General features: G+C 42.9%; 2 protein-coding genes across 3 annotated transcripts in view; one reads left to right on the top strand and one right to left on the bottom strand.

The window, feature by feature from the left end:
* Positions 1-12,867, bottom strand: part of CFAP77 (cilia and flagella associated protein 77) — a 61,706-nt gene extending 48,839 nt beyond the window's left edge. The window contains exon 1 of the mRNA XM_056352081.1: positions 12,674-12,867. Coding sequence (XP_056208056.1) covers positions 12,674-12,799 — 126 coding nt within the window. The 5' untranslated portion in view covers positions 12,800-12,867. The remainder of the gene's footprint in view (positions 1-12,673) is intronic.
* Positions 12,868-12,981: 114 nt separating this feature from the next.
* TTF1 (transcription termination factor 1) lies at positions 12,982-24,162 on the top strand. 2 transcript variants are annotated; one of them, XM_056352365.1, is made up of 12 exons: positions 12,982-13,065; positions 14,155-14,254; positions 14,484-16,649; positions 17,466-17,737; positions 18,092-18,277; positions 19,829-19,907; positions 20,194-20,324; positions 20,832-21,060; positions 21,357-21,446; positions 21,650-21,715; positions 22,416-22,501; positions 22,949-24,162. In XM_056352365.1, the coding sequence occupies exons 3-12, from the start codon at positions 14,722-14,724 to the stop codon at positions 23,107-23,109; spliced, it is 3,228 nt and encodes a 1,075-aa protein (XP_056208340.1). In that variant the 5' UTR covers positions 12,982-13,065; positions 14,155-14,254; positions 14,484-14,721; the 3' UTR covers positions 23,110-24,162. The 2 variants fall into 2 exon arrangements, with proteins under 2 accessions (XP_056208340.1, XP_056208339.1); XM_056352364.1 differs by having other exon boundaries at positions 14,422-16,649.
* Positions 24,163-25,849: the final 1,687 nt, after the last annotated feature.

Here is a 25,849-nt window from a genome sequence, read left to right as displayed (position 1 = left end):
CATTGCCTTCCAGCCCCTGGCTGTTTCATAGCCTGCAAACAAACAGAACATTTTCATTCTGGACCATGCTGCAGCAGCTCCCTCTTTTGCATCCAGAACAGTCATGAAAACATCGTCTTTCTTAAGATGTAAGCTGCACGAAATGTCCTCCTTACCAAGAAACTACAACTTGGACTATTAAGATTCACCATTTCGATCTGTGGCCTACTTTCCCTGACCTGGATACGTAACTATGGACTCTTCAGTACACCTGGGTGCTGCAATCTCTAATTGTTCATCACTGTCCAGCCAAGGCAACCCAGTCGTTCCCTTGGAGCAACCTATCAGCTACACACAGGAGTTTAAGCACTGTGAGTACTCTACCATGGACTTTTCACATTGGGATCCCAGTCAGGATTTGATTTTTTCAAAGTTAAAACATCACACAGCTGAAGTTAGCTGAAAGTCTGGGATATCTTCTTTGTTGCTGTGTGCCAAGCTGCATTAAGGTGTATCAGCCACCTAATTCTTCCACTTTATTACTTGACATGACAAAAGGAAAATCAGACCAGAGGCCAAAAACTCTTAACACTGAAGTCTGGAAACACAAAGTGCAGTTCATCTCCCCCTGAAAGTGAGCTTGCTCACTTCACTAAGCAGAATGTGGAAATAATATCAACTTCTTCAAAAAATGTGCCTGTTCCTCAAGCAAGGTTTAGAAATGATTCTGTATGCTTGACTTCACTTACATGAACTACTGTTTAAGTAATAACAAAAAGGAAGACAGCAATGATGTATCGCTGAATGATTAATGTATTGCTTCTTAGAGTTCATTTCATATTAAGTCAACATCTGTATCTGTGGAGGTTGGCAGGGAGAGGTGCTGTCTTTTATGGAAGTAACGGCTACCTGTCAGGCTGTCACAAATGTAAGTGAATTAGAAAGAAGGAAAATATTTGGGCTTATAAAAAAAAAGGGGAGCTGGTGGTGGGGAACCAGCAGAGCTCCAGTTTGGGGCTGAGCAGCCCCACAGCCCTCCTCTGCTCAGACAGACCAAGGGGGGCTGGCAGAGGCCAGCGTGCTGCCAGGGTCCGAGCAGGAGAACCACAGCTGCAAGGGGTGTCACAGATGCTGAACTCACTTACAACCAAACAGTGCCAAACAGTCTGAGCAACACTCATTGTAAAAGTTTATATCGGAGTTGCTTTGTTTTCTATTTATAGCCGCACTGTGTTTTTCTTGTAATACATTTTTAATGACTTTTAAGGCCTAGTTATTTATTCTTCTGAAGCCAAATACTTTCTCACTCTGGTAATGCAAGTGAACGAGCTTTGCATGGAAGAGCTACAGAGGAGATGGCCGGACCTGCTCCCTGCGCTGGCAGCAGACTGGGGGAATGCTGCACTGCTCTTGGGAGCCCCGTGGCACCCAGGGCACTGATGCAGCAGGTGTCCCAGGCATGCAGCTCCCCACTGCTTCTCTGCAGAGGGACTGCCTGTGGAGGGCCCTCCCTGGGCCAGAATACTTCCAAATTACTAATTATTCCATCTGCACACAAGGGACTCTCTTTTTATGCTTATTTGGCTTTACATTTCCTAATCCAAAATTAACCTTAGTTAAAAAACAACCCCTGAACCTGCAGTGTCACACAGACAGTGGCCCCTTCCATCTGTGTGTTGAAAAGTTAAGCAGCATGAACAACAGACCAAACAAAGGCGGAAGATGGGACACTTTGAAATGGTAGGGTTTTGCATGAAATATAATTAATCTGCTAAATCAGCATCCGTCCCTAAGCACAAATGCTGATTGCCTCATGATGTCTAACCAGGATAGTATTAACTCTACTCTTTTTTCTAAATTGTTATATATCCAATATTTTCTTTTGACTCTTCTTTATATTTATATTAATAACTATGTAATCACTTCATTAGTTTATTTAGATTATGTTATTTTAGGAAATTATTGTTTAGATAGCCTTGTCCTTCCCATCTAGCTGTGCTTACCCAGAATTAAGTAATATCTGAGGAAACCAATTAATTGCAACTCAACCGCTGTAATGGGGTCTGCTCTACAATGTGGCAATGTCTAATGGAGTTTTAATTTCCCCATGGTGAGTCAACATTTGCTTAAAGAGAGAAGGCTGTTAGAGCAAACCACTGCCTCAGACATGCGCAGCTTCTTCCAGGTCTGTGGGGCTGAACCGGCATCTTGGGGCTGCTGCTTCTTTCTGTTGGCAGTAAAAATCACAGAAGGTGGTAGCTGGGGCATCAGAGAGCACCCAGTTCCCACTACAGGCTGGGATTTCCCACAGACTTGCAGAACATGGAGGACATACAGCCCTACATGGCTCTCAGGTTGCACCTCTCAACCTTGCAGGGCTCCACAGTGCTGAGATGAACTTGTCACCCAGTGAAAGTTTGACAGCCTGTTTTCAATGCATGGTATTTCTTAGAAAATATTTACTTTACTGTCCTGGGTCCTCACTATGCAGTTGCACCAGCAAGTCCTTGTCATGGACCAGAAGCCCATTGTGGTGGTGGGGCGGTCAAAACCAAAAGTCGCATCCCCAAGGAACCTATTGTACCCATATAACTCGTGACACAGCAGAATTTATAACAAGATTTTTTTCCATTAATTGGATTGTGCAGAGTATTTAGTGCTGCCAGAAGTTACATTTGGGATTCTGAAACACCCCTAGTCCCTCCCTCGCTCTGGCCCTGGGTATCTTTGCAAACCTCAGTCTACACACTGTTGACTAATGACTGTTCTGCTTGGTGAACGCTGACAAACTTCTGAAGTTGGTCTGCCTTTCCCAATCTTCTGACAGCTTAAAAGATTTGAAACAAAGCTACATTATGATGCAACCAAATCCAGCAGCATCTGATTAACAAAAAGGAGGCCACAGCTACCTGACAGGAGCTGGTGGTTATTTTTTATTTCTAAAACAAACTGATGGCCTCAAACATTCATACATGTATTTATTTTTTTGTTTAAATGTCTCATTTCCAGTTGGTTTTTTTTTGGATCATGCAAGGAAATAAAGTTTTGCAATTCTTTTTCTCATAATAAGTCTGTCCAAAAATGATGTTGCTCATTGTGTTGAAAGATGGTTTCATTTTCTACTCAAAATTGGTATGAAAAATTTGCCTTGCCAAATGAACATTGTATACTGAACTTGTCAAATCCTCTCTCCTGACACAAATAAAAGATAACATTGGGTGGCAGCATGTAAAACAGCACTGACAAGACAGCTAGGATGGAAGCAAAGAAATGCATATTTTTCTCTTTCTCTCTTCCTGAGAAGGGTAGGAGAAAAGATCCAGGTGAGTGAATGCTGGCGTGTTACAACCGAAAATACATCATCTAAAGGCTTAACAAGCCATTTCAATGCAGGTTTTAAGACGAACATAAGCGATTCCATTTCTGATTAGCAAAATCATGACAAAAGTCTCAACTTTTTCCAGGCAACCAAGAAAGCTGCGAAGCAGAAAGAGTGGCTGGATGAAAGGGATATTCAGTTAAAAGTTTACAACTCTGCTGTGCAGGCTGGAAGGACTACTCATAGCACTGCTGAAAATTATTCAGAGTGTATTTAAAAATGAATAAAGTAATGATAGCACTTTCATTAGGTCTGCAGTCACACCATGTAAGTGAATTTTTTTTTCCTATTAAAATTGTTGATTGAAGGCTGTTAGCTATTTATCAGCCCAAAATTACATTTCTTCTCTCCTAGGGGTTGCCTCTTAAAAATCACAACAACTGCCTAGTTAGTAACAAGAAAAGACTCCTAAAACTGCAGTTTCAGGTTGGGGGGGGAGGAATATAAGCATGAAACACAGATTGCACCTTCAAATCCCCAATGGCATCACGCTTCTTTGTTCTGCTAAGAAAAATTAACCTCAATCTCGGCTCAAGGTCCCCCGATTGATTATCATAGTCATTTAAATACTGTAATCTCATTTTCAGCATCAGGGAAAGGGAGCGAAAAGAAGAAAAAAAGAAAGAGGTGGGGAAGCGAGGGGGAGAGAAAGAGAAAACAGAATAAATTATCTGACAAAAGGAAAAAGGGCCTTTCTGCTTACGGAGCCTATTTCAGATCCTTCCACTTGATTGGAAAAGTTGATGAAGTTTAAATGAAGCAGAATTAGAGGCTCAGGCCACTGAGTATTGACAGGGGCCCATGGAAGAATGTGCAATTCAATAGGCCTGATTTCTGTGGAAAACAGGGGAAAGGCCTAAATGGTATAATCTTCAATCAAATCTAACATCGACACTGACAAGGCAGGGTAATGAGATAGGCCAGATCAGGCATGTTGGTTAAAGAAATTAATCCCTCTCGCTGCACCAAGAGTTCAGCTTTGATGCCTATTGTACAGACCCCCGTCCCAGCCTATCTAAATGCTAACTAACTGCGAGTGTGATCTGGGACTGTGCTTTTCATTGCTGGGGCTAATCTGATAACAATTTTAGCTCCCTGATTATGGCGGCAGAGGTAGCACAGCAGCCCTTCGCCATGGCACCACGGAGAGGGAGGAGAGGGGCAGAGCACTGCGATGGATGCGGCCGCGCCAGTGCAGGGAAACTTGTGTTTCGGCGTGTATTAGGGCTTTAACACACAGTAATACATGGTAATTAGTGTAGTTACAGTTGCCTCCTGACCAGCTGATTGGTATCTCCAGGGAACCACCGAAGGGGCTGGGCAGCAAGCAGGAGGGTGATGGAGAGAGCAAATGTAAAGGGAATTTGGGAAGTTGAAAAGCGTGCTGCAAACAAAGGGGCTCTTCTACCTGGGTGAGCAGCCTGAAGCTCGTGATTAAAACCATCTTTATTTTTTTCAGGCTAGTTTGCTCTTCACTAAGCAATACAAGGTTCACTGTGTTTGCTTTTCTGATTTTTCCCCCCCTCCCTGGCCTGGGATTTACACTATTATTTTTAATCAGATTTCACTTGTAGCAATTTTAGGCACAAAACCCTTGTTGGTTTGCTTAAAAAAAGTAAAACTAGAGGTATTTCCCCTGATATTGAAGTTTTCTTAAAGGCTGTTGCTGGAAATCTAGTAATAGGATCCCGCTTTCATTTATCTATGTTACTTCAAATGAATGCAAGTAGACAAGTCAATGTAATTTATTTTATAAAGTACAAATGGTTAAAAAAGAAAATATACTCAGAAATGCAGGTTCTGTCTAATCTGTACGATGTGAGCAGCCAAGCAAGAACAAAACAATCCCTGCAAGATGACAAAGGCTTCTCAAATTCAATAATTAAGCATAAGAGCATCTCTAAGAATTTGCATGGAAAGCAATCTGCCCTTGGGGAAAGTGTGGCTAAAAACTCGCAGAAATGTGCAACTGAAAATGCTGGTCCCTGTGATTGCCCTGAACGTGCTTCATTTGCTCTGTATTCTGCTAGGCAGCACTCAAAAAGAGGGGAAATGATTGCAGCAAAGGTTTAAAAATGAAGAGTTTTCCACCTTTTCTTTGGGCAGCTGCCCACCAGTTGCGTGCCCAATGCCCTCCTGTCCAGGACAGTCCTTTCTGAGCCTCTGCCCGCTTCTCTTCTGTGCTCAGGACGTTTTCTTGTGCCTCTTCCAGAGGAGGAGGGATTGTTGGTGGAGTGGGAAGCTGAGAATGGAGAGGAAATAGGGCAGAGATATTCCTGTGCTCTTGCAAGTTTTAGCTGGGTCTGGTGCTGCTCTCAGCCTGCTTGGTTCAGTGTCCCTGGAGAAGGGTTTGTAGGTAAGGGCATGTGATTGGGATTTCAAATATTCCTGACTTTCTGCATGGTGTCTTCGATTTGAATTAGTCTGAAAATCATCTCTTGGCTTAATGTGGTTTGGGGCCAATGCCATAAACCAGAGTTGGCTCTCCCCCAAAGTTTCTTAAATCTTTCAGACAATAAAGCCTGAATTTTAGTTTCATCATAGAAATTTATAGCCTGCTGCAGCTTTGGATGCGCTATGAATGCATGGGTGAATGCATGGACCCATTTGTGACATTTTTTCCTTTTATTTTTTTAATGTATTCTGCCTACATTCTCTTGTCCTTTGGCTTAATTTCTGCTTTTACATCACCAACAACCGAGGCAAGAAGCTATACAGATGTTCCCTGCTATGACAATGTTGCTATTAGGGTCATAATGCAACAATTCGATCTAATGGTTATTATTATGCTGGCTGACTTCAATAATGCACTTTTAAATCAAAGGGCCTTTGAAGCTTTATTTCCATTGTATTAGACAAATAAACACAGAAGATTTTCACAAACATAAAAGGCATTCACCTTGTAATGTTTCTGGGCTTATTAGTCTCACCAATTTGCATTGTTTTGTTCACATAAAGGATCAAAATGCCCTTTCGCTTGCTTTTACAAACTGTGTGCCTATCTTGGGGGTGAGCAGCTATGAATGCCTGGTGCTGCTGGTGCTGTCCCTCTGCCCACTTAGGCAGTTTGTAGCCAAAGTCCTGTCTTTAACCAGGAGAAAAACCCACTACTTTCATTCACACCGAATGTTTACTTGCCTCTTGGAAATGCCTTATTTATTTCAGTGGTGTCTGTGCAAAATATGGGAGGGCACTAAAGCTCATAAGGAGTTTAATTTTTAGTGTACCAAATAATTCATTTAAAACCTTAAATGAGTTCATGCTGAGAAGAAAACCCTTAGAAGTCGGAGTATCGGAAAGACAAAGCTCAGAACCAAACGTAATGATTATTTGACTAACCAGCCCTTCATTAGTTTATTTCTCTAATGAATTATTGAGCTGTACTGTGTAGACATTTCCGAATACATTTTTAAAAGCGCTACACTGGCCTTAGATTGCAAAAATATAATAGTACTAGTGATAGAATAATAATAGTAATAAGCACACAAAATGCTGCATAAACACTAATTAATCCTCAGCGTCCCCAAGCAGCAAGCACAGAAGGCAGGATGCTCAGCACGTGTAGTGATTTGAGGTAAATAGTATAATTAACACCAAATAAAAGATGATCTTATTCCAAAATACGGCTCACAGTACTTGTGGCTACAGGGGTTATTCACCTCAGACAGACAAACTAAAATCTGGCCCCTGACCAAGTTTTCTGTAGATGCATTGATTTCAAACAGCTGAGAGCAGGTATTAGGAGAGGGAATGGAGTTATTTAAGTCAACAAAGCTAACACCTGAGGGAAGTTATCCAAATGCCTTGGAAGCTGCATCAGGGGGCTGTGATGCTGTCAGTGGAATTTGCCACACCTGGGGCTCTTGGTCAACATGGAAGCAGCTGTGAGATCTTGGCTGTGGCTGAACCCCCAGATCGCTCGAGGAGAGCAGAACGGGACCTGCGCTGTCTCTGTAAGCTTGAGGCATCGGTGCTCTGTGGAGAGGGAATGATTTTGCTCTCTGTTAGTCCCAGCTGTCACGCAGATGCTGCACCTGCAGTTTCTGGTAGCTCATACAGCCACTCTAAGCATCCAGTGATGGGTATGCTTTTAAGGAAGGCTTTATTTTATCTCCTTTCCTTCCTGTGCAGGTTAGCAGTCCTTGCACAAAGGTGGAGCTGGATTACAAAGGTGAGTGGTGCCTCCTGGCTCTGCCCTATGAAAGGGCTTTGCAAGATGAGAGCATGGTTCTAGGTTCACTTTGCCTCCTCCCTATGCTGGTGCCAGAAGTGCTAAAGAAGATGAGTGGATTTGGAGAGAAGATTTAAAAAAAAAAAAAAAAAGGGAAAGTGAGGTTAAAGGCTCCAAGGCTGAGCAGAACGCCCCGATGTAAAAGCCCTCTTACAGCCACAATGCAGGTCTGTTAATAAAAGCTTCAACTCCAGAGTGATGGAAAACCTGCCCTTTCAGTAATTACTGTTGCAAGACGTTTGTGATGCATGTAGTTTACAACTCAAAGTTGTAATATTCTTTTTCACACCCTGCATTTGTCTGTATTTGTCTCCTGCATAATCAGAGCTTTTATTTTTTCCCCCAAGGTGTGGCACAATTTGTTTGATAAAATGCCCCCACTTGCTTTTCTTTGCTGTCCTTCCTATGGATTATTCCAGAACCCAAAAAGAGTTTGCAATAACTCTCAGCAGTGCCTTACTCTGTGACAAGTCAGACAGCTCAGAAATACTTCGTTATAAGGTTCAATAGGCAGGAAAGGAAAAAGAAAACGTGGTGAGTGATTTCTACTTTTACTTGGTACCCACATAGTGAGTGGAGTCCCACGGCTGCCCGGCTGGTGCCCTGCTGTCACCCACTGAGCTGTTCCCTCTGGGCATGGAGCAGGCTCCCGGGGAGCACAGGTTGAGCTTTCCCGTGTGTCCCCTTCCTACACTAAAAAGGGCAAAATCAGTTCCCTGGCCCAGCTAATCCTTCCTCTACTGACACTGCCGAAACCAAGGCTACCAGAGTGCCAATTCCTGTGTTTTTTAAGGGTTTTTTTGATCATATGTTCTTCTCTGGATATTGTAGCTGCTGAAATTTTGTTGCCTAAGTCCTGTAGCTTTTGTTCAATCTTATTTGGAAGAAAGAAGAAAATCCAGCCCTCAGGGCTGCAGAGAAAAGCTTAGGAAAACGAACTGTAAAGGGCCTAGCATCAGTTGTCATGTAAATAATGACGTTTTAAAACAAATATTGTGGCTTCAAGCAGTGCTGAAAACTTCTGTTTGTTAACTCCAGTTCTCCTGCAGTCTGGATGACTGGGATTAAGACCAGCCACCAGCCTTTCCCAGTCAGCAAAACACCATCACTGTCCTCTTCCTCCTCAGAATCGCCAGTTCTGAAAGAACTTTTTAATGTTGAGAGCTGTGGTTGGGGCTCTGAAGGTGTGTTGGGTGCCTCTCAGCTCCAAAGGCTTTTCCTGGAGGGCAGTTCCCCACTTTCTGCATGTCCCATGGCTGCACTTTAACAGGTAAGAGGATGCTTTGGCACATGGGTCTGGCAGCTGGGATTTCCCATTGACCTTCATACACCAGGGATAAGTCCAACTCCAGCCTGGTGACACTTTGGCAGTGATATGTTGAATGTCATTATGGTATATTATCCAAAAGATGTTCATATATATGTAAGCAAACTGGTGTGGGCCACTTTTTCTGGAGTGCATGTCAGGCATGCTGGGGGTTAAGTGTGGTAAAGTGTTGTCTTCTGCCCAGAGCTGCCTTATTTTTGTAACACGGTAGTTTTCAGTAAGTTTGTGCTGAGAAAAGTGCTTGGCTAAGGCTTTCACTGGGAAAACCAAACAAACCAGAAATGCTTTGCTCAGATTTTTACTGGCATCGGTAGATGAAATACTTTCCTCAGTTTTATGCTGCAAGCAAATATATATTGATAAACTAAATTAATTCCTTGATTAATTAAAACAATCCTACTTTCTACCAGAGAAAAATAGAGCATTCATCCCTAGAAATCTTTACACGAAAAGATGATGTTTTTAATCTGTGATAGCCAGCATGTGTGGACACATCCTGGTGGAAGGATGGAGCTGAGCAAAGCTGAGGCAGGAGGGTCAGCCAGAAACATAGACAGTTATGTACAGCGGTCTCCGTTTGGATATGTGATGCCTCATTTAGAAGATATGTGAGAGAGCTTGGAAAGAAAGTAGTGGATCCTGGTGTTAGATGCTGCAAAGTAGGAGGTCAGTCACTCTTGCACTAGGGTTTTGGGGACCGAGTGCTAGTTAGAGGAAGCAGGGACTCAGTGTCCTATCCATCTCTATTGGCCCTCAGGTTCTTGTGCATTTGCTGTCTGGTGAACCTTAATGACAGCTGTTGGAGCTGCACATTCCTCAGTGCCCTCCAACCGCTGCCAGAAGCACTCGTTCAAGCAGCCGTTGTCTCACAACCTTTTGTCCCTTTCTTTTAAACCATCTTTGTGGCCTTGGTTTTCAGGTAGCACGGCACAGCATAAAGGTTGGGACCTGCTGGCCATCCTCTTTGGCAGCTCTCTCCAGAATGTCTGGTCTCCCAAGTGGGGAAGAGATCCCAGACTGTAGTTGGAAGCACGAAGTAGAGAGGGCTGATGCTGTGAGTATGCCACTACCGGTGTGTGTACCAGCAATCAGGACTGGTTATCCAGTAAACTGCCATCCCATCACTGGCAGCAAAGGACACCCTGGTAAATTCAGCATTCAGTGGGGCACGATGGAATGTGGGAAAGCAGTTGGAAGGGGGTTAGCAGTTTGCTGCAGAAGCTTTACAACATAACTTACCATCAGGGGAAATTGCTGCTGGTTCCAAGAGTAAAAGCATCCCTGTTAATAGCCCAGTTACTTCATTCTGAAAGACTGTATCAGGTGAATGCAGATCTCTTTACATCCCTACAGGCTGGCTCACTGTGAAGGACAGCCTCCTGCAAGGAAGCCCTGAGAGAACAGAATTTGCCCAGAATGCTAAAATTTAATGTTACTTTTTCTCAAAACTTGCTCAAACTCTAGTTTCATCTGGCCAGATAGCAGAAATCCAGATGGGGTCTTATTAAAACATCCCACGATTTATAACTGCTCAGAATTCCCACTGCCAGGATGCTCTACAACAGGCTGAGAAAAAAACTCGAGCCCTGAAGCTGGGGCTGAGCAAACTGCTGGACCCGAGGGGAGAAGACATCAACTGAGCTCCAGGGACAGACAGCGCTCGGCCAAATGCTCCTGTCCAAACAGGCAAAACTCCCACATAAATCAACATAATCTTAATGACTGCATATAATCTACCTGCAATGTATACACTACAGGCGAGGAGCTGCCCTTTGTAGGATTATCCCAGTGGTTTATTCCTAGACCCAAGATTTATGGCGTTGATGGGTGCTTTATGCCTATTTCCATTTAAGGAATGGAAATGCATTGTGAAAATAAGTAGGATCAACCCAACCCCTGCAATTATGTCTTAGCATACCTTAAATGCCATATAATTTCTGATTCTTCCGATTCATATTCATGCATCACCTAAAAATGTATTTACTAGCACACTTTTCTAAGAAAGGCAGAAACAGTTTGGAGGGATGAGGGAGATGCGGGGCTGCCTCCATCCCGAGGAGGTTTGCCCTACCTCCCACATCTGTCCGCAGCAGATCTTTCTGGGAGGTGAGGAAATCTCACCCCAGTTCCACTTCCAAGCAAAGATACCGCCAGTTCCTATCAAATTTACAGAAGCCAGAGAAAAAAAAGTAGGTAGTTTTGGATTGGAAAGAGTGAAGCTGCTTTTCAGTTATGATACAAAACATACTTTTTTCTTTCCTTCACCTTCCTAATATAACTTCCAATTACATTTTTAGAGTTTCATGAGAAAGAAAGAGAAGATGTTCAACGTTGCAAGACTGGGATTTCCTATGATATTCAAAATTTTACGGCTGGCTTCCCAGCGTGCCGCTGCCGGGGTGTGATCCCAAAGGAACTGCAGCAGAGGCTGGGATGTCACCGCTGCCTGCCGTGACTGTGACCATGCAGATGAGCAGAAGTGCTATTCTTGCGGAGAGTTTGGACACATTCAGAAAGACTGCACCAAAGTGAAATGCTATAGGTGTGGTGAAACTGGCCATGTAGCCATCAACTGCAGCAAGACCAGTGAAGTCAACTGCTATCGCTGCGGCGAGTCAGGGCACCTTGCACGAGAATGCACAATTGAAGCTACAGCCTAATTATTTTCCTTTGTCGCCCCTCCTTTTTCTGGTTTTTCTGACCCCGAGAGCCGGCGGGTCCCGGTGCCACCCCGGCGGCGTGTCCCTGCCCCGCACTGGGCTTGGGATGGGGATGAGGACGAAGCTATTCTGCGAGTGCCATCCAGGGGACGAGAGCTGTACTTCAGCTGCTGCTCCTGGGGGGCTCCAGGGAAAGAGAAAACGGCCTCGAGCTGTGCCAGGGGAGGTTTAGATGGGATGGCAGGAAAAATTTCTTCGCTGAAAGGGGTGTCAGGCGTTGGAACAGGCTGCCCAGGGAGCGGTGGGATCACTGTCCTGGGAAGTGCTTAAAAAAGAGGGAGATGTGGTGCTGGAGGACATGGGTCGCAGTGGGCTCGGCAGTGCTGGGTTAACGGCTGGCCTCGATGGTTTAAAGGTCTTTTCCAACCGAAATGACGGTGGTTCTCTTTTGATCAGGAGGGGGCAACCGCAGTGCGATGCCTGGAGCTTTCCCAGGCCCACCCAGAGCTCAGCCTGCCCATGGAATGGGAATGCGATGGGAACTGAGAAGTGTCAGGAGCTTGTGACGGGACCGCAACCCCCACAGCTGGTCAATCCCCCAGATTCAGGCGGTTAGAGTTTGTGTGTCCCCAGGCGCCCCTCACTGCAGGGTGGGGGTGCGGGGGCAGGGGGCGGCACGCCCGGTGACACCTCAGTCCCTGTCCCCGATCGCGGCCCAAACCAGGGGGCTGTTGCTTGACAAAGCACTGGAGCCTGGGAGGGCAAACCCCCCCCACGGTGCTGCGGCCACCAGCCGGGGCTACCGGGCATTTAACGGGGCTGCACCGCGAACCTGCTTGAGAAGGAGCACAAGGAAACACGTTTTTCCCTCCTTGTCATATACATTAACAGGGGAAAACCCCTGTCTTCAACCGTTGTCACCCTCCGGGTGCTTTAACAGGGTTTTCCCGCTGTGTGCTGTGGTGGCCTGGGGCTGCCCGCGGGGACCGCGACTCCCCCCCCGCCCCGGGGTCCTGTTGGCCGGTACCGGCGCTGGGATGGCTGGGTGGCCGTGCCCGCTGGGCCGCAGGGAGGGACCGGGGACCGCGGGGGCTCACCTTGAGGATGCGCGGGTTGCACAACATGCTGTCTCGGGCCACCCCCAGCCGCTCGTTCTCGCTGCCCGGCTCCACCTCGGCCAGGGTCAGCGGCCGCCGCGGGGATGCCGCTCCGCCGCCCGCCATGTCGCCGCGCTGAGGGGAGCCGGGGCCACGGAGCTGCAGCTCCCACCCGTGAGCGCCGGGGTGGCGGTGCCCCGTCTCCTAGCAACCGCCGTCCCACGCCGTTGGTCCGTCGCTTTGATGGGTCCGGCTGGGGCCGCTTCCGCGGGGCGGTCGGAACGGAGAATCCGGGGCCGAGCGCGGAGGGACCGTCTTGTGGGGGGACCGTCCTGCAGGCGTACCGCCCTGCAGGGGCACCGCGCTGCGGGAGGACGCCGGGCGGTGTGGAGGTGAGGCGGGAGGCCGCCGCGGGCGGGAGCGTGGTCGCCGCGGGGTGGGAGGCCGCGTTGCCCCGGCTGGGGAGTGGGACAGGCTGGCGGGGAAGGCGTCGTCGTCCCTGCGGGGTCTGCGGTTTGCCGCCTCGGCCCACGCCGTTCCTACCGAGAGGCCTGTGGTTGCTCCAGGGGCCTCCCTCGCCTTCGGTAGTCCCGGAGTGGGGCGAAGGGTGATGGCGGGCCGGGCGGCGCGGGGGACGTGTGTCCGCAAGGGGGCCCTGGCCCGGGGCAGCGGCATGCGGCCTGGCTTTGTTCGCAGTTCGGCGCAGGGGCGGGCTGGGTGGCGCTGGGTGGCTTGGAGGGTGTGTGTGTCCCCAGAGCTGCGTGGCGCTGGGTGGCTTGGGGGGGTGATCCCCCATAGCTGGGTGGCGCTGGGTGGGTTTGTGTCTGTGTCCCCAGAATTGCACGATGGTGTCTGTGTCCCCAGAGGTGCATGATGGTATGTGGGTTGGTGTCCGTGTCTCCCCAAAGCTGTATGATGATGTGTGTGTCCCCTAGAGCTGCATGGTGGTGTGTGGGTTGGTGTCTGTGTCCCCCCAGAGCTCTGTGGTGGTGGTGGGGTTGGTGTGTGTTCCCCCCCCCCGAGGTTTCAGGGCAGCTGCTTCCCAATGGAGGTAACGTCTGGTACCTGTCAGCGCTGGAAACTGCGTTGGGGATGTGAAATTCAACATCTTGTGTTTCAGGGATGACAGGATGTTGCTTTGTGAAGTGTTGTTTATGTGCTGGCTGTAGAAAACGTGCTCAAAAATGCTTCCTGTGTGCTCTGTTTAACTGGAGTTTTCAACAACAGGTTTGCTTTGGTTATAGAGTCCATTGGAGCTGGTAGGTCTTGGCTAGGCTTGGGCCTGTTTGAACATGGGCAAAGCTCATTAGAAGCTTCTAATTAGAGAATTTTGTTTTAGTGCTGGTTAGTCTGATATTTCTTTATCGTTTTTAGTCTGTTGCTATCTCAGTGATGAAAGCAGAGTTGAATATAGCAGTCTGTCATTCTTTGGTTATTTAAAACAACTTAAAGCTAATAAACTGTACCCTTTGTTCTTACAGGAAAGCAATTTTAAGGCTGAATACAACTGTGATGCACATTGTTTGATGAAGGCGGCATTGCTTTTTTGTAGTCACTTTGCAGAATTAGTTGGATTGCGAAGTAAGTATCCACATCGTATGTTCCTAAGATCATACTGAGTAGTTCTGCAGTATTTTAATGTTTTAGGTGGGGAGCTGTTTTTGGGGAGTGGGAGTTGGTGTTTTTATTTTTACTGTGTAATGGTACATAAATTATAGCACTTGAGTAAAACTCATCTTTTATTTAAGGTAAGGAAAAGTATGACAGGAAAAGAAAGTGTGAACGATTTTCAAGTTCAGGATTTTCTCAGGAAGAAGAAAAAGAAGAAGAGAAAACACAAAGAATACAATGAGGCATGTGAAAGTGATGGAAAAGAAGATACACAAAATGCAGAGTTTAGTCATGCTTCTCCAGTGCTGTTTGAAGATGAAGCAGCACAGAACGATGAAGGCCGTAAAAAGAAGAAGAAAAAAAAGACCAAGGAGAAGAAAGAAGAGTCTTTGTTAGATAATTCTTGTGTAGAACTGGAAGATGAAATTATTAACGAAATGGCAGCACAGAACGATGAAGGCCGTAAAAAGAAGAAGAAAAAAAAGACCACGGAGGAGAAGCAAGAGTCTTTGTTAGATAATTCTTGTGTAGAACTGGAAGATGAAATTAGTAACGAAATGGCAGCACAGAACGATGAAGGCCGTAAAAAGAAGAAGAAAAAAAAGACCACGGAGGAGAAGCAAGAGTCTTTGTTAGATAATTCTTGTGTAGAACTGGAAGATGAAATTAGTAACGAAATGGCAGCACAGAACGATGAAGGCCGTAAAAAGAAGAAGAAAAAAAAGACCACGGAGGAGAAGCAAGAGTCTTTGTTAGATAATTCTTGTGTAGAACTGGAAGATGAAATTAGTAACGAAATGGCAGCACAGAACGGTGAAGGCCGTAAAAAGAAGAAGAAAAAAAAGACCACGGAGGAGAAGCAAGAGTCTTTGTTAGATAATTCTTGTGTAGAACTGGAAGATGAAATTAGTAACGAAATGGCAGCACAGAACGATGAAGGCCGTAAAAAGAAGAAGAAAAAAAAGACCACGGAGGAGAAGCAAGAGTCTTTGTTAGATAATTCTTGTGTAGAACTGGAAGATGAAATTAGTAACGAAATGGCAGCACAGAACGGTGAAGGCCGTAAAAAGAAGAAGAAAAAAAAGACCACGGAGGAGAAGCAAGAGTCTTTGTTAGATAATTCTTGTGTAGAACTGGAAGATGAAATTAGTAACGAAATGGCAGCACAGAACGGTGAAGGCCGTAAAAAGAAGAAGAAAAAAAAGACCACGGAGGAGAAGCAAGAGTCTTTGTTAGATAATTCTTGTGTAGAACTGGAAGATGAAATTAGTAACGAAATGGCAGCACAGAACGGTGAAGGCCGTAAAAAGAAGAAGAAAAAAAAGACCACGGAGGAGAAGCAAGAGTCTTTGTTAGATAATTCTTGTGTAGAACTGGAAGATGAAATTAGTAACGAAATGGCAGCACAGAACGGTGAAGGCCGTAAAAAGAAGAAGAAAAAAAAGACCACGGAGGAGAAGCAAGAGTCTTTGTTAGATAATTCTTGTGTAGAACTGGAAGATGAAATTAGTAACGAAATGGCAGCACAGAACGATGAAGGCCGTAAAAAGAAGAAGAAAAAAAAGACCACGGAGGAGAAGCAAGAGTCTTTGTTAGATAATTCTTGTGTAGAACTGGAAGATGAAATTAGTAACGAAATGGCAGCACAGAACGGTGAAGGCTGTAAAAAGAAGAAGAAAAAAAAGACCACGGAGGAGAAGCAAGAGTCTTTGTTAGATAATTCTTGTGTAGAACTGGAACATGAAGTTAGTAACGAAATGGCAGTGGATGCTTTCCAAAAGAAAAAGAAGCAAAAGAAGCGGAAGCATAATGATAGTATAGATGAGCAAAGCAGTGTAGCCTGTGTCACAGTAGATCAGCACACCACTGAAAGTTGTCAGGAGGTCAGTGCTGATGGTGTTCTAAATAAACAATTTGTTAAGAAGAAAAGAAAAGAAAAATTGCCTGAAGAGGATGAGGTCCATGAGCTGCCTACCTCAGAAACACATGATAAAAATGACAATGAAAGACCAAAAAAGAAGAAGAAGGAAAGACGCAGTAGTACCCAAAATATGGAGGAAGACGTAGATGTTGCTGTTGATGAGTCACTGTTGTCACCTCCAGAGCAAAAGAGGCAAAGGAAAGACACAGTGTTGCCATTACCAGTGGAAGAGGGTGATGTGGCAACACCCCAACAACAGCATGAAGGTGGTGACTGTGATGCTTCTCCTGCCACGAGTGAAGATTCTGCAAATGTAGCTGCTGAGTTTTCGAAGCCGACCAAAGCAGCGGATCAGTCGCCTCAAAAAACTCCAGCCCATGCTAGAAAACGAAAAAAAAGTATCACTTCTGTCACAGAAAAAAGCTGTTCAGAATCTGACGTTCTGTAAGTTTAACTTTTGTTTGTGCGTTTTGCATGCCCACCAACACCCCCCATCCCCCCACCCCCATGTTTCTATCAGATTATTTGGGTCCCAGATTTTTCTTCAGTCTGTTTTGTATGCATTTTTAAAAACAACTTCAAAAAGCTTTACAGTATGTTGAGCTGTTATAGAGACCTATTTTAAGAGTTTAGTTACCTTGTGAAGATACAGTGAAAATTTGTAGGAGTACAATACCATCGCCTTCAGCATAGAATATTTTGTCCTATTTAAAAACTATAGGTCCAGAGATAATTTTTGTGCAAGCAACTCATATTAGTAAAAATAAAAGGGTGGTGGAGAAAGGGATTTTATTTTTTTAATTTGGTATTTATAGTAAACATATGCATTTTTACCAAGCAACTAGTAAAGTCAGCTAAAGACTTCAATGTTCTGTGCAGATAAATGCTAATGCAGGTGGCTCTTGATGCTTTTACAGTGTCTAGAACCCACAAAAAGAGCACTAGTAAGAGACAGATGGGAAAATTCTGTGTTGCCAGTGGTAGCAAGAGACACTGTTTCTTTGGTATGTCCATGTGTGAGAGTTTTGCGGGAAAGGTGTGGAATTTCAAAACTTCAGCAAGCTCTTTCAATATTTTAAGTATAGAAGTTTTATAATAAATTACATTGATGTTAAAGGATTGGAAATACAAGGGGGTGGATGTGTGAAGTATTCTTTGTTCTTTAATTAATGAACATGTTGATTCTTTTAATGGTAGAGAAACTAACAATCTTTGTTTTGGATGTATTTTATTTTATGCTTCTTAAAAATTTTTTTTAAGTATCAGGACACCAGAACCCTTGGCATCAAATAGAAAGAAGGGCAAGAATAGTTCCTTAACTGAAAGGTTAGCCCCTGTGGAGGGTAATCTGGATGATGAAGAGTGTCTGGGTGATGAAGAGGACCTGGAATCTAGCACATATTCAATTGTGGATTTGGATGCTGCAAAACGAGAACTGGAAGAGTTTATTCCTCATGTGAGGAATATATCAGACAGTTCAATCAGAAAGGCTGGAAGAGACCTAGTGAGGTTTAAAGAGTTTAAAAAACAAGGTGAGCTCTCTAAAATACTGTTGCAGTGAGGAAGGGCTATGCAGCTGTGCTAATAGAGGGTAAATAATTAGGTTTTGTATTGTGTCTGTCACATCCATGGAGTCTGGTTCCCTTCATTCCGATGGAGGTACTTTCTGTTTCTGTGCTTCACAGCATCTCAGCTCTTGGTTTGTCTCTTTCAGTTTTCTTTTTTTAACTTCTGAATTTGTTCCTCTTTCATTATGTGTTTGCTAGAACCTGAAATGTAATGTACAAGAGATGGTACTTGAAGTTTGTTATTCAATTTCCACTCCCCCCATCCCCCCTGCCCCCCCCCCCAAAAAAAAAAAAAAAAAAAAAATCTGTACATTTTAGGTATTGCTGTCAAGTTTGGCAGATTTTCACAGAAGGAAAATGATCAAGTCCGGAAAAATGTTGAACAGTTCTTGGCGATTACTGGAATAGACAGTGCTGAAAAACTCCTGTTTACCTCAAGATATCCAGAAGATAAAGAAACTATTAGTCGTCTAAAAGCAGAACATCTGTTTTGTGAAAAAATTTGTAAGTATTTAAGTTCCTTCTTGGATGTCTGAATGTTACATTCCACAGCCTGGTGATATCGTGATGTATTTTTTAAACTAATTTTTTATTGAAAAGCACTAATGTTGCTAAATTTGGCAAAAGAGGGGTATGCTGCTGAGATTATGTAGTTGATAATCTGTACAGTATACTGTTCTTACTTTTTTTTTCTTGGGTATGAAGAGCTAGAGATTAAAATACCCTTATGACCAGCAGCACTTACAGAATTTCAAACTTGCATTTGGGCTTTATGGCTTAAGGTGTATTATTTGCTAGGCTATAAGTAAGCATAATGAGTTATTAATGGGAGATGTGATTATGTCCTGTCTGAAATTGTCAGCTGCTCTTAGCGCACGTAATTAGGTGGCAGGTTTAGGCCTGAGTAATGAAAGAAACTGAAAGAATTTAGGTCATTAGCCAATGTAGTTAGTTTTTCAAGACTTGAGGAAAACAAACTTCTTGCAGTCAAGATTCTGTTTGCAGGAGGATCATATCTTCTCTTCCTCCACTCATTTTGTTGGGCTGCTCTTGGCTGGAAAACATTTGTATTTCATATGGCAAACATGCTCATTTTGTTACATCTCTGATGAATCTACTCGGTGCACTTTCTCAGAGGCTTTCCGTTCTGTGTTTGTTCTGTATCATTAGCATAGCAAGACAGTAGATGACAACCTGTGTTGGATTTGGATACTAGCATTTATTTAAGGATCAACAAGGCTGCAGATCTGTTCCTCCTTGATTATTTCATGTACACAATCATTCCCCCTGCATCATCACATTTGCCTGATGTTGACTTCCCTTCCAATTGGGGAGATTGCTCCTGGTCTGGAAAAATTGGGCAGAAAGTCATGTCGGTGTTATACAAGTTGCTTGCAGTTACCTATCCTGGGCATTGCTGACCATGATTGTTACGTGTTCCCAGGTATTGGTCTCTGTGGATCTTCCCCCATTTCAAGGATCTTCCCTTCATCCAAGAACTTCACTTGTGTGAAGAACACTGTACACAAACCCCCAATCCCTGCTTTTCCCAGTCAAGACAGTCTATATGCAGAAGTACAATATCTTACCAGCCTCCTGGCTGGTGGCTGTCTCACGTCGCTCTATTAATGGGAGTATTCAGTATGTTAGTTAAATTTTAATTACATCTGGATCAAATGTACAGCAGGTCCATACAATTTATAGCTAGTGAGTAGCAGGTTTGTGCTTGAGAGTTCAAAAGTTCTTTTTTCAGTATTTACCTGCAGCTATGCAGATGCATACACAATTATTTACTGGCTGTCATCATTCACAATCTTACACAGTCATAACAGTTACACCTTTGAAACTCCTCAAGAGATTCTGTACAGGCTATTTCCCATGCAGTTACTGAAGTGTTGTAGGGTACATTCTCTTCAACAGAGAGAATCTATCATTGACAGCATGATCATGAAAATTTATATTGTTGGTGTTTGGTTTTGTTTTGGCTTTTTTTTTTTTTAAGTGGCCTCACCAGTATGAGAAATGTTTCTTAAAAATAAATCATTTCCCTTCTAGCTGAGGGCATACCACGGCCATGGAGGCTAATATATTATCGAGCAAGGAAGATGTTTGACCCAAATAATTATAAAGGGAGGTAAGCGAGTAATTTGAAAGAGTTATGGGTGCTAATATCAGTCTCTGATATTTATTTGTACATTAAAAATGGGTATAAATGAAGATTCTCTCTCCCATTTGTGCCAGTTACTGACTTAATTGACAGTTCATTTTTCTGACTAACCCTTATCAATTACACTGTTCTGAAGCATGACTTGAACTGGTAGTGATGAATGATATTGAAACGTACATAAAGATGACAGCTCTTTTAAGATACTGGAATGGTGTGAATTTACAGTTGAAGCTGTGCCCATTTCCTCAACTAGGTATACTGAGGAGGAAAAAGAAAAATTAAAGAAGTATCATGCTATGCATGGCAATGATTGGAAGAAGATTTCTGAGATGATGTCCCGTTCTAACCTCTCAGTTGCTATGAAATACTCTGAAATCAAGTCGGGTATGTAATTTTAAGGAAAACAATTTGTTCTGTGTATTGCAGTTTGAGAAGTTAATTTAATTGTGTTGTATATGCCCTAAACTTTAGGAAAAAAACCTAGAGTGGATTTTTTTTTTTTAATTCATTTGCGGTGGTTCTTTTTTTCCAAACCACTGATTGCATTTTCATACTGAAGGGATAAGAACAGTCTTTGATAGCAAAGGGAAAAGAAGTGGAACAAATGCAACTTTTTAAGTTGAACAGACATCTGAACAGATGCTTTAAGAGGGAGTATGGGAGGAATTTGACAGCCAGGTTTTAAAAGACAGAAACTAGGAATCAGTGCTATTTTCTAGTGATTAGACTGAAATCTTTCAAATCTGGTATGCAGAAGAGTTTTTAGGAAGTGTGTTTAAGAAGCTGGTCCTTTAAATAAGAATAGTGCAAAATGAAATGTTGGCTCTTTTGCCTTTTTTCCACCTAATAATTTATAGTAAATTATGCCTTAACCTTATTGTTCAATTTCAGATATTAATTATGGTCCTTGGTCAAAGGAAGAGATCCAAAAGTTAATGCATGCAGTGAAGGAAGTGATTAGGAAAAGAGCAGAAATGGAAGATGCAGATTCAGTTTCCTCATTGAAAAAGTCAAACAGAGAGCTCTCGATTGCCCGTGAGAAACTGCACCAAAAATTACCATGGACTGAGATTGAAGCTAAGGTGGGAACTCGATATTGGAGACAATGTAAACAGAAATGGTAAGGTTTTATACTCAGCTGAGGTAGTAAAATGTATTCTGGGAGTATACATTCTGCAAAACTGTTTGTACTATGTTGAGTGTTTGGCAAGGTAGGTGATGGGTTGTAGGCTATGGAAGAGGTGTTGTGGATGTGTCTGAGACAAATAACACTTGGCTAGCTGGGTTTTCTTCTTGCTGTGATAGTGAAGCCTGATTTCTGTTTCTTTGTGGCAGCAGTAGCATCTTGGAGACACTTCCTTTTGATGCTTGGAATTTCTTGAAATGATAGAAATCTTTTTTTACATGTTTTCAAAGGTCTACAATTTTAATGAACAAGATGACCAAAGGGCAGCAGTTGTATAGGGGGACCAAAGGATTACAGGCCAGGATCAATCTCATTAAAAGGTATAAAATGTTTTTGTGTCTTACTGTTCTGAGTTGTGTTTATAGAAGCTTGCAGGGTGAGAACGGCATGCCTATGGTTTCAGAAAGGTTTTGCAACCACTCTTTGGACAAAATGTCCTGTGATTTCTGAATGGAAAAGCTGTGAGCGTTATTGAATTACTTCTAAATTCTGCCTACAAACTGCTTCTGTATTACATTTGCAGGTTGCATGAAATGAAAGTGGAGGATTCTAATGAAGTAAACTGGGAAGAACTTGGCAGTGCTATTGGGTAAACCTTTTTTTCCTCTTTTTATGAATACAAAGGATAGTTGAAGCAGACAGCGTTAAAAATTCCACAAAGGAATCGAAGTTCCTAGACCTCTGCAGCTATAGAAAATTTTTATTTAGTCTGGTAACGTGCAGTTATATATCCTTACATAGTATGCAAGGTACTGAGCCATAAACCAGTAAGCTCTGAAACTTGCTTTTAACCACTTCAGGCAACCCATGCTGTATTTCCAGTGCATGCTGCGTACTACAACTGTGTTATGTAGTCTGTGCTAAAGTCTTTCGTCACAGACTTCCCAGGGTTTTAATCAACATACAGGAAAAAGGGATAATTACAGGAGCGTGTAATACAATATAATAGTCGTCTTCCAAACAAAGCAAGTGTTGAATATGAAATTACCAACACTGTGAATGCTATACTTCTTCTAAAGTGCTTTTTTCTTTTTCCACATACTTTGTTTCATTTCCTATTTCTTTTTGCTAAACATACAATATGTATGATGGTATGGTTTAGGTTCTTACCTTCAAGGGGAATTGCTGTCTTGAAAAACTGCTTTAATTAGAATTTGAATTCAGTTCTTTCTACCTGAAGCTAAGATATTGTTTGACTGGCATCATTCTCATGAATGGATAACTCGGTAACAACTAAACTTTGTAATAGTTCCTTGCACCACTAATTCTTTGAACTCTTCTCTTTTCAGAGATGTCCCTAGATCCTATGTTCAAGCAAAATTTTACAAGCTAAAAGTCTCCAGTGTCCCCCTCTGGCAAAAAAAGACTTTTTCTGGTCAGTATTCCAGCTGTTTGTATACGTATCTTAAGGTTTTTGCTTGAATCTGAGAGGATATGTATTCTAGTTCAATTCTTTCTTAGTTACTTTCTCCTAAGTAAATTGGCTAAAATCACAGGTCATTTACTTATTTTATTAAATGCTTTTTTTTTTTTTTTTAAATAGCAGTATACTTTCAATGTCATCTTCGTGCAGTGCTTATGAACCTCTTCTTTAATACCTGGGCTTTAAAAGTTTTATGGCTATGCTTTTTTTTAGTTTCTCTGCATGTAAGTATATGAACTACCCTGCAGTTACTGTGATTACTACAGAAATAGTGACATTTTTTGCATTTAACACTGACAAAATAATTACTGTCTGTGAGATCCTGTTGCCCTTAGGCATCCAGTTCCCTTACAGATCTAATTAAGACTGCTTTTTTATCTTTTTTTTTTTCCCCCAAAGAAATTATTGATTATCTTTATAAAGAGAAGCTTCCAGAACTTGAAGAAAAGTTAGCAAAAAAGAATGGGAAACATGATATTTCTGAGAATTCAGCACCCAGGAAACTGGAGAAGTTTTTCCGTCTTAGTGACATTTTTGACTCCAGTGAAGAGTGTGAGTAATCGACTGCCTTAAAAGCAATTCCTGCTCTGTGTATTTAACTGCAAAATGGATCTGTTCGAAGGTGGGCATGGATCAACAACTGCAGGTACACAGGCTGTCTAATAATAGAAAAAGTAAAGCTAACGCGTGTATGATTTTCTTGTTTCATAATGACGACTGAGGTAAATACAGGTTTTGTGCCACCTTTTATTACTTTAATGTCGCTCTGGTTTTAGAAGTCTTTATTTAAGCATCCAAGTTGCTTTCTGTATGTCTTAAAAATAACGTTTTTCCCACTGCTTTGTTTTCTGTGGAGTTGAAAGCTGCTGTTTACCCTTTGTGCATGAACTTGGTTTTCAGAACTTGAGTGAAATTTAAATAATTTTAAAAATCCATGGAATTGGGAAAATAATTTCAATTTGCTTTTGAATCTCTGTAATAAACAAATCTTAAGACATCTGTGTTGATGGAAACAGCACAACTTTTGTTTTTTTAACAAGTATTTTGTTCTTAAAGGCAACTGCTTTTTAGTTTTGATGTAGACTTACACTTTTATCAGCCTTCAAGAGAAGAGGGCTTTTTTGTCCGTTACTGTTCATAAATTGTAATGTCATTTCATGCTAGCCAGAACAATGCATTTAAAATGTTTTTGTTAATATTTGGAATACAGAGAGAAAATAAACTGTGTGTGTATGTGTATATATACACACACACACATATATTTTTATTGTGCTAAGGAGAATTTTTATATTTAAGAAAACTGAGGGATAAGATGGAGGTTTTACGCCTGTCTTTGTATGATATTTTTAGCTATCTGCCTAGAGTGATTATTTGTAAACTGACTGAGGAATGTAAAAAACCAAAAAAATTCTACTGTGCGTGTAAAGTATTTGTATGGCCTGTTTCTATTTTGTATATGCCATATTAGAAAGTAATGTGAGAAGACTTGTTCTCGGGCATACTACTTTTTGATGGCCATTTTGATAAGTAAGAATTTTCTTCTTTAATTTAAGAATTGACATTGAAAATGCATAACTTTCAATGGCTTGAAATAAAGGCCTTGCTGGAGGTTCCTCTGGACTGTGACTTACAGCAAAGAATGATAAATGAGAACTTTCCATATTTAACTGTGTCTGGCTTTAGTCTCTCTGAAAATAGAAAACAGTGGGGTTGTGAGACAGGCAGAACACCCCATGAGATAAGCCACCGGTTTCAGGGTAAGTTTTCCAGCAGAGAGATGAAATGGGGCAGGGGAAGAAAACATATACCAAGTCCCTTGCGCTTAGGTCTTGGACTTGCTTCTGTTGCCATACAGGTTTGAAGGATAAAAGCTGAAGAACCTGGATTTTTGAATCTGAGCTGTTTGTGTTTTTCATGTTTTCTTCCTGGAAGGTGAATTTTCTGCAGGTTAGAGCACAAATGATTGTGTGGTTGTAGAGTTTGTAGAGTAGATCTCACAGAAATAAACTTTTATCTTCACAATGAGATTTATCCTTTGCTTTAAAGGGAAACTGTTGTGTATGAGTGGAATGCACCTCACTCAAAAGAGAGGAGTAATAATATGTTTTATCCAGGTAAAATAATAATTGGATAGAGTTCAGTAAATTCGATGGAGTTTAACAAAGTTTAATAGTGGTTTACCAAGGTTCGGTAAGCTTGATGGCCAGGTTTGCCTTATAATTTTTGCATGGAAGAAACATAGAAAAGAAAAATTCAGTTAGAATCAATTTAGACACAGAGACCAGAGACGCAAAGGGTAAGGAGGACTCCCCTGTTGAGTCACAAGGTTCTGAGTGGATCCCCTTGCTTTCCAAATTCCTGATGGAGCCTAGGTGTGGCTAGATCCAATCATAGTCTCAGACTTGGACAACAGTTTATATCTAATGGAATTATATATACACAGTTTATAATTAATATTGAGTCGCTACATGGATTAGTAATGTTTCATTAGTATAATTCAGCATTCATCAGTCAGAGGGGGTCTGTTGCGAATAAGAGATCTCTCCACCTTGGGTAAGGAAGGATCTTTTAGTCTCGGGTAAGGAACGTCAAGCCGTGAGAGGTGTCCCTACTCAAGGGAGAGTCACCCAGCAGGCTGTCCGGTCCGGCTGCAGTTCAGAGAGAGCTCAAATCGGGCGCATCCTGATAGTAATAGTGATAGTGTGACGTGGCTGGCTGCTAGTCAGTAGTATAGACAAGATAATGCCTTCGTTCTAGCTGTGGTATCTTGTTCTGTCTTTGGGTTACCTTACATTTTTGGGCTTTGAAACCACCTTTTGTAACACTTTTCTGAGGCACCTTCACTTCCTTGTAGGTGAGCCAGGAGCTCCCCAGCTCAGTGGCTCACACGGGCCTGGGGACTGTTGCTCCTTAGCCAGCCTGGAGCCAAGTACCGCGAGGGGTCAGGTGCATCTGTCACAGAACCTTCCCAAGGAGAGCTCTTGCTGATCCTTGTTAAAAGCAGTGGCTCTACAAGGTAATGTAAGGAACTGTACACCTGGAGCCATCACTGCACCAGCTGCTTTGGGAGAAACAAGGAGCCGAGCCATGCCGCACAGGGCAGGGGGAAGGGAGAGGCTGCGTCCCTGCTCCCTGCACCCCTCCTGTGGGGTGATGGCGTGTTCATAGTCTGTTTGCACACGGGCAAACGCTTGTTTGGAGGAGACAAGAGTCCATGGGCATTTCCCACCAGCTGAATAATGGCATTTAGGGGGTAAGGAGGTGGCTCTTCCCTTTGCCAGCTTACAAAGGGGTGGGGGA

The sequence above is a fragment of the Falco biarmicus genome, chromosome 9 (genome assembly GCF_023638135.1).
Source record: "Falco biarmicus isolate bFalBia1 chromosome 9, bFalBia1.pri, whole genome shotgun sequence".
NCBI classification, from domain to species: domain Eukaryota; kingdom Metazoa; phylum Chordata; class Aves; order Falconiformes; family Falconidae; genus Falco; species Falco biarmicus.
The sequence above is the reverse complement of the archived record's forward strand: the minus strand, read 5'-3'. Positions and strand labels throughout refer to the sequence as shown.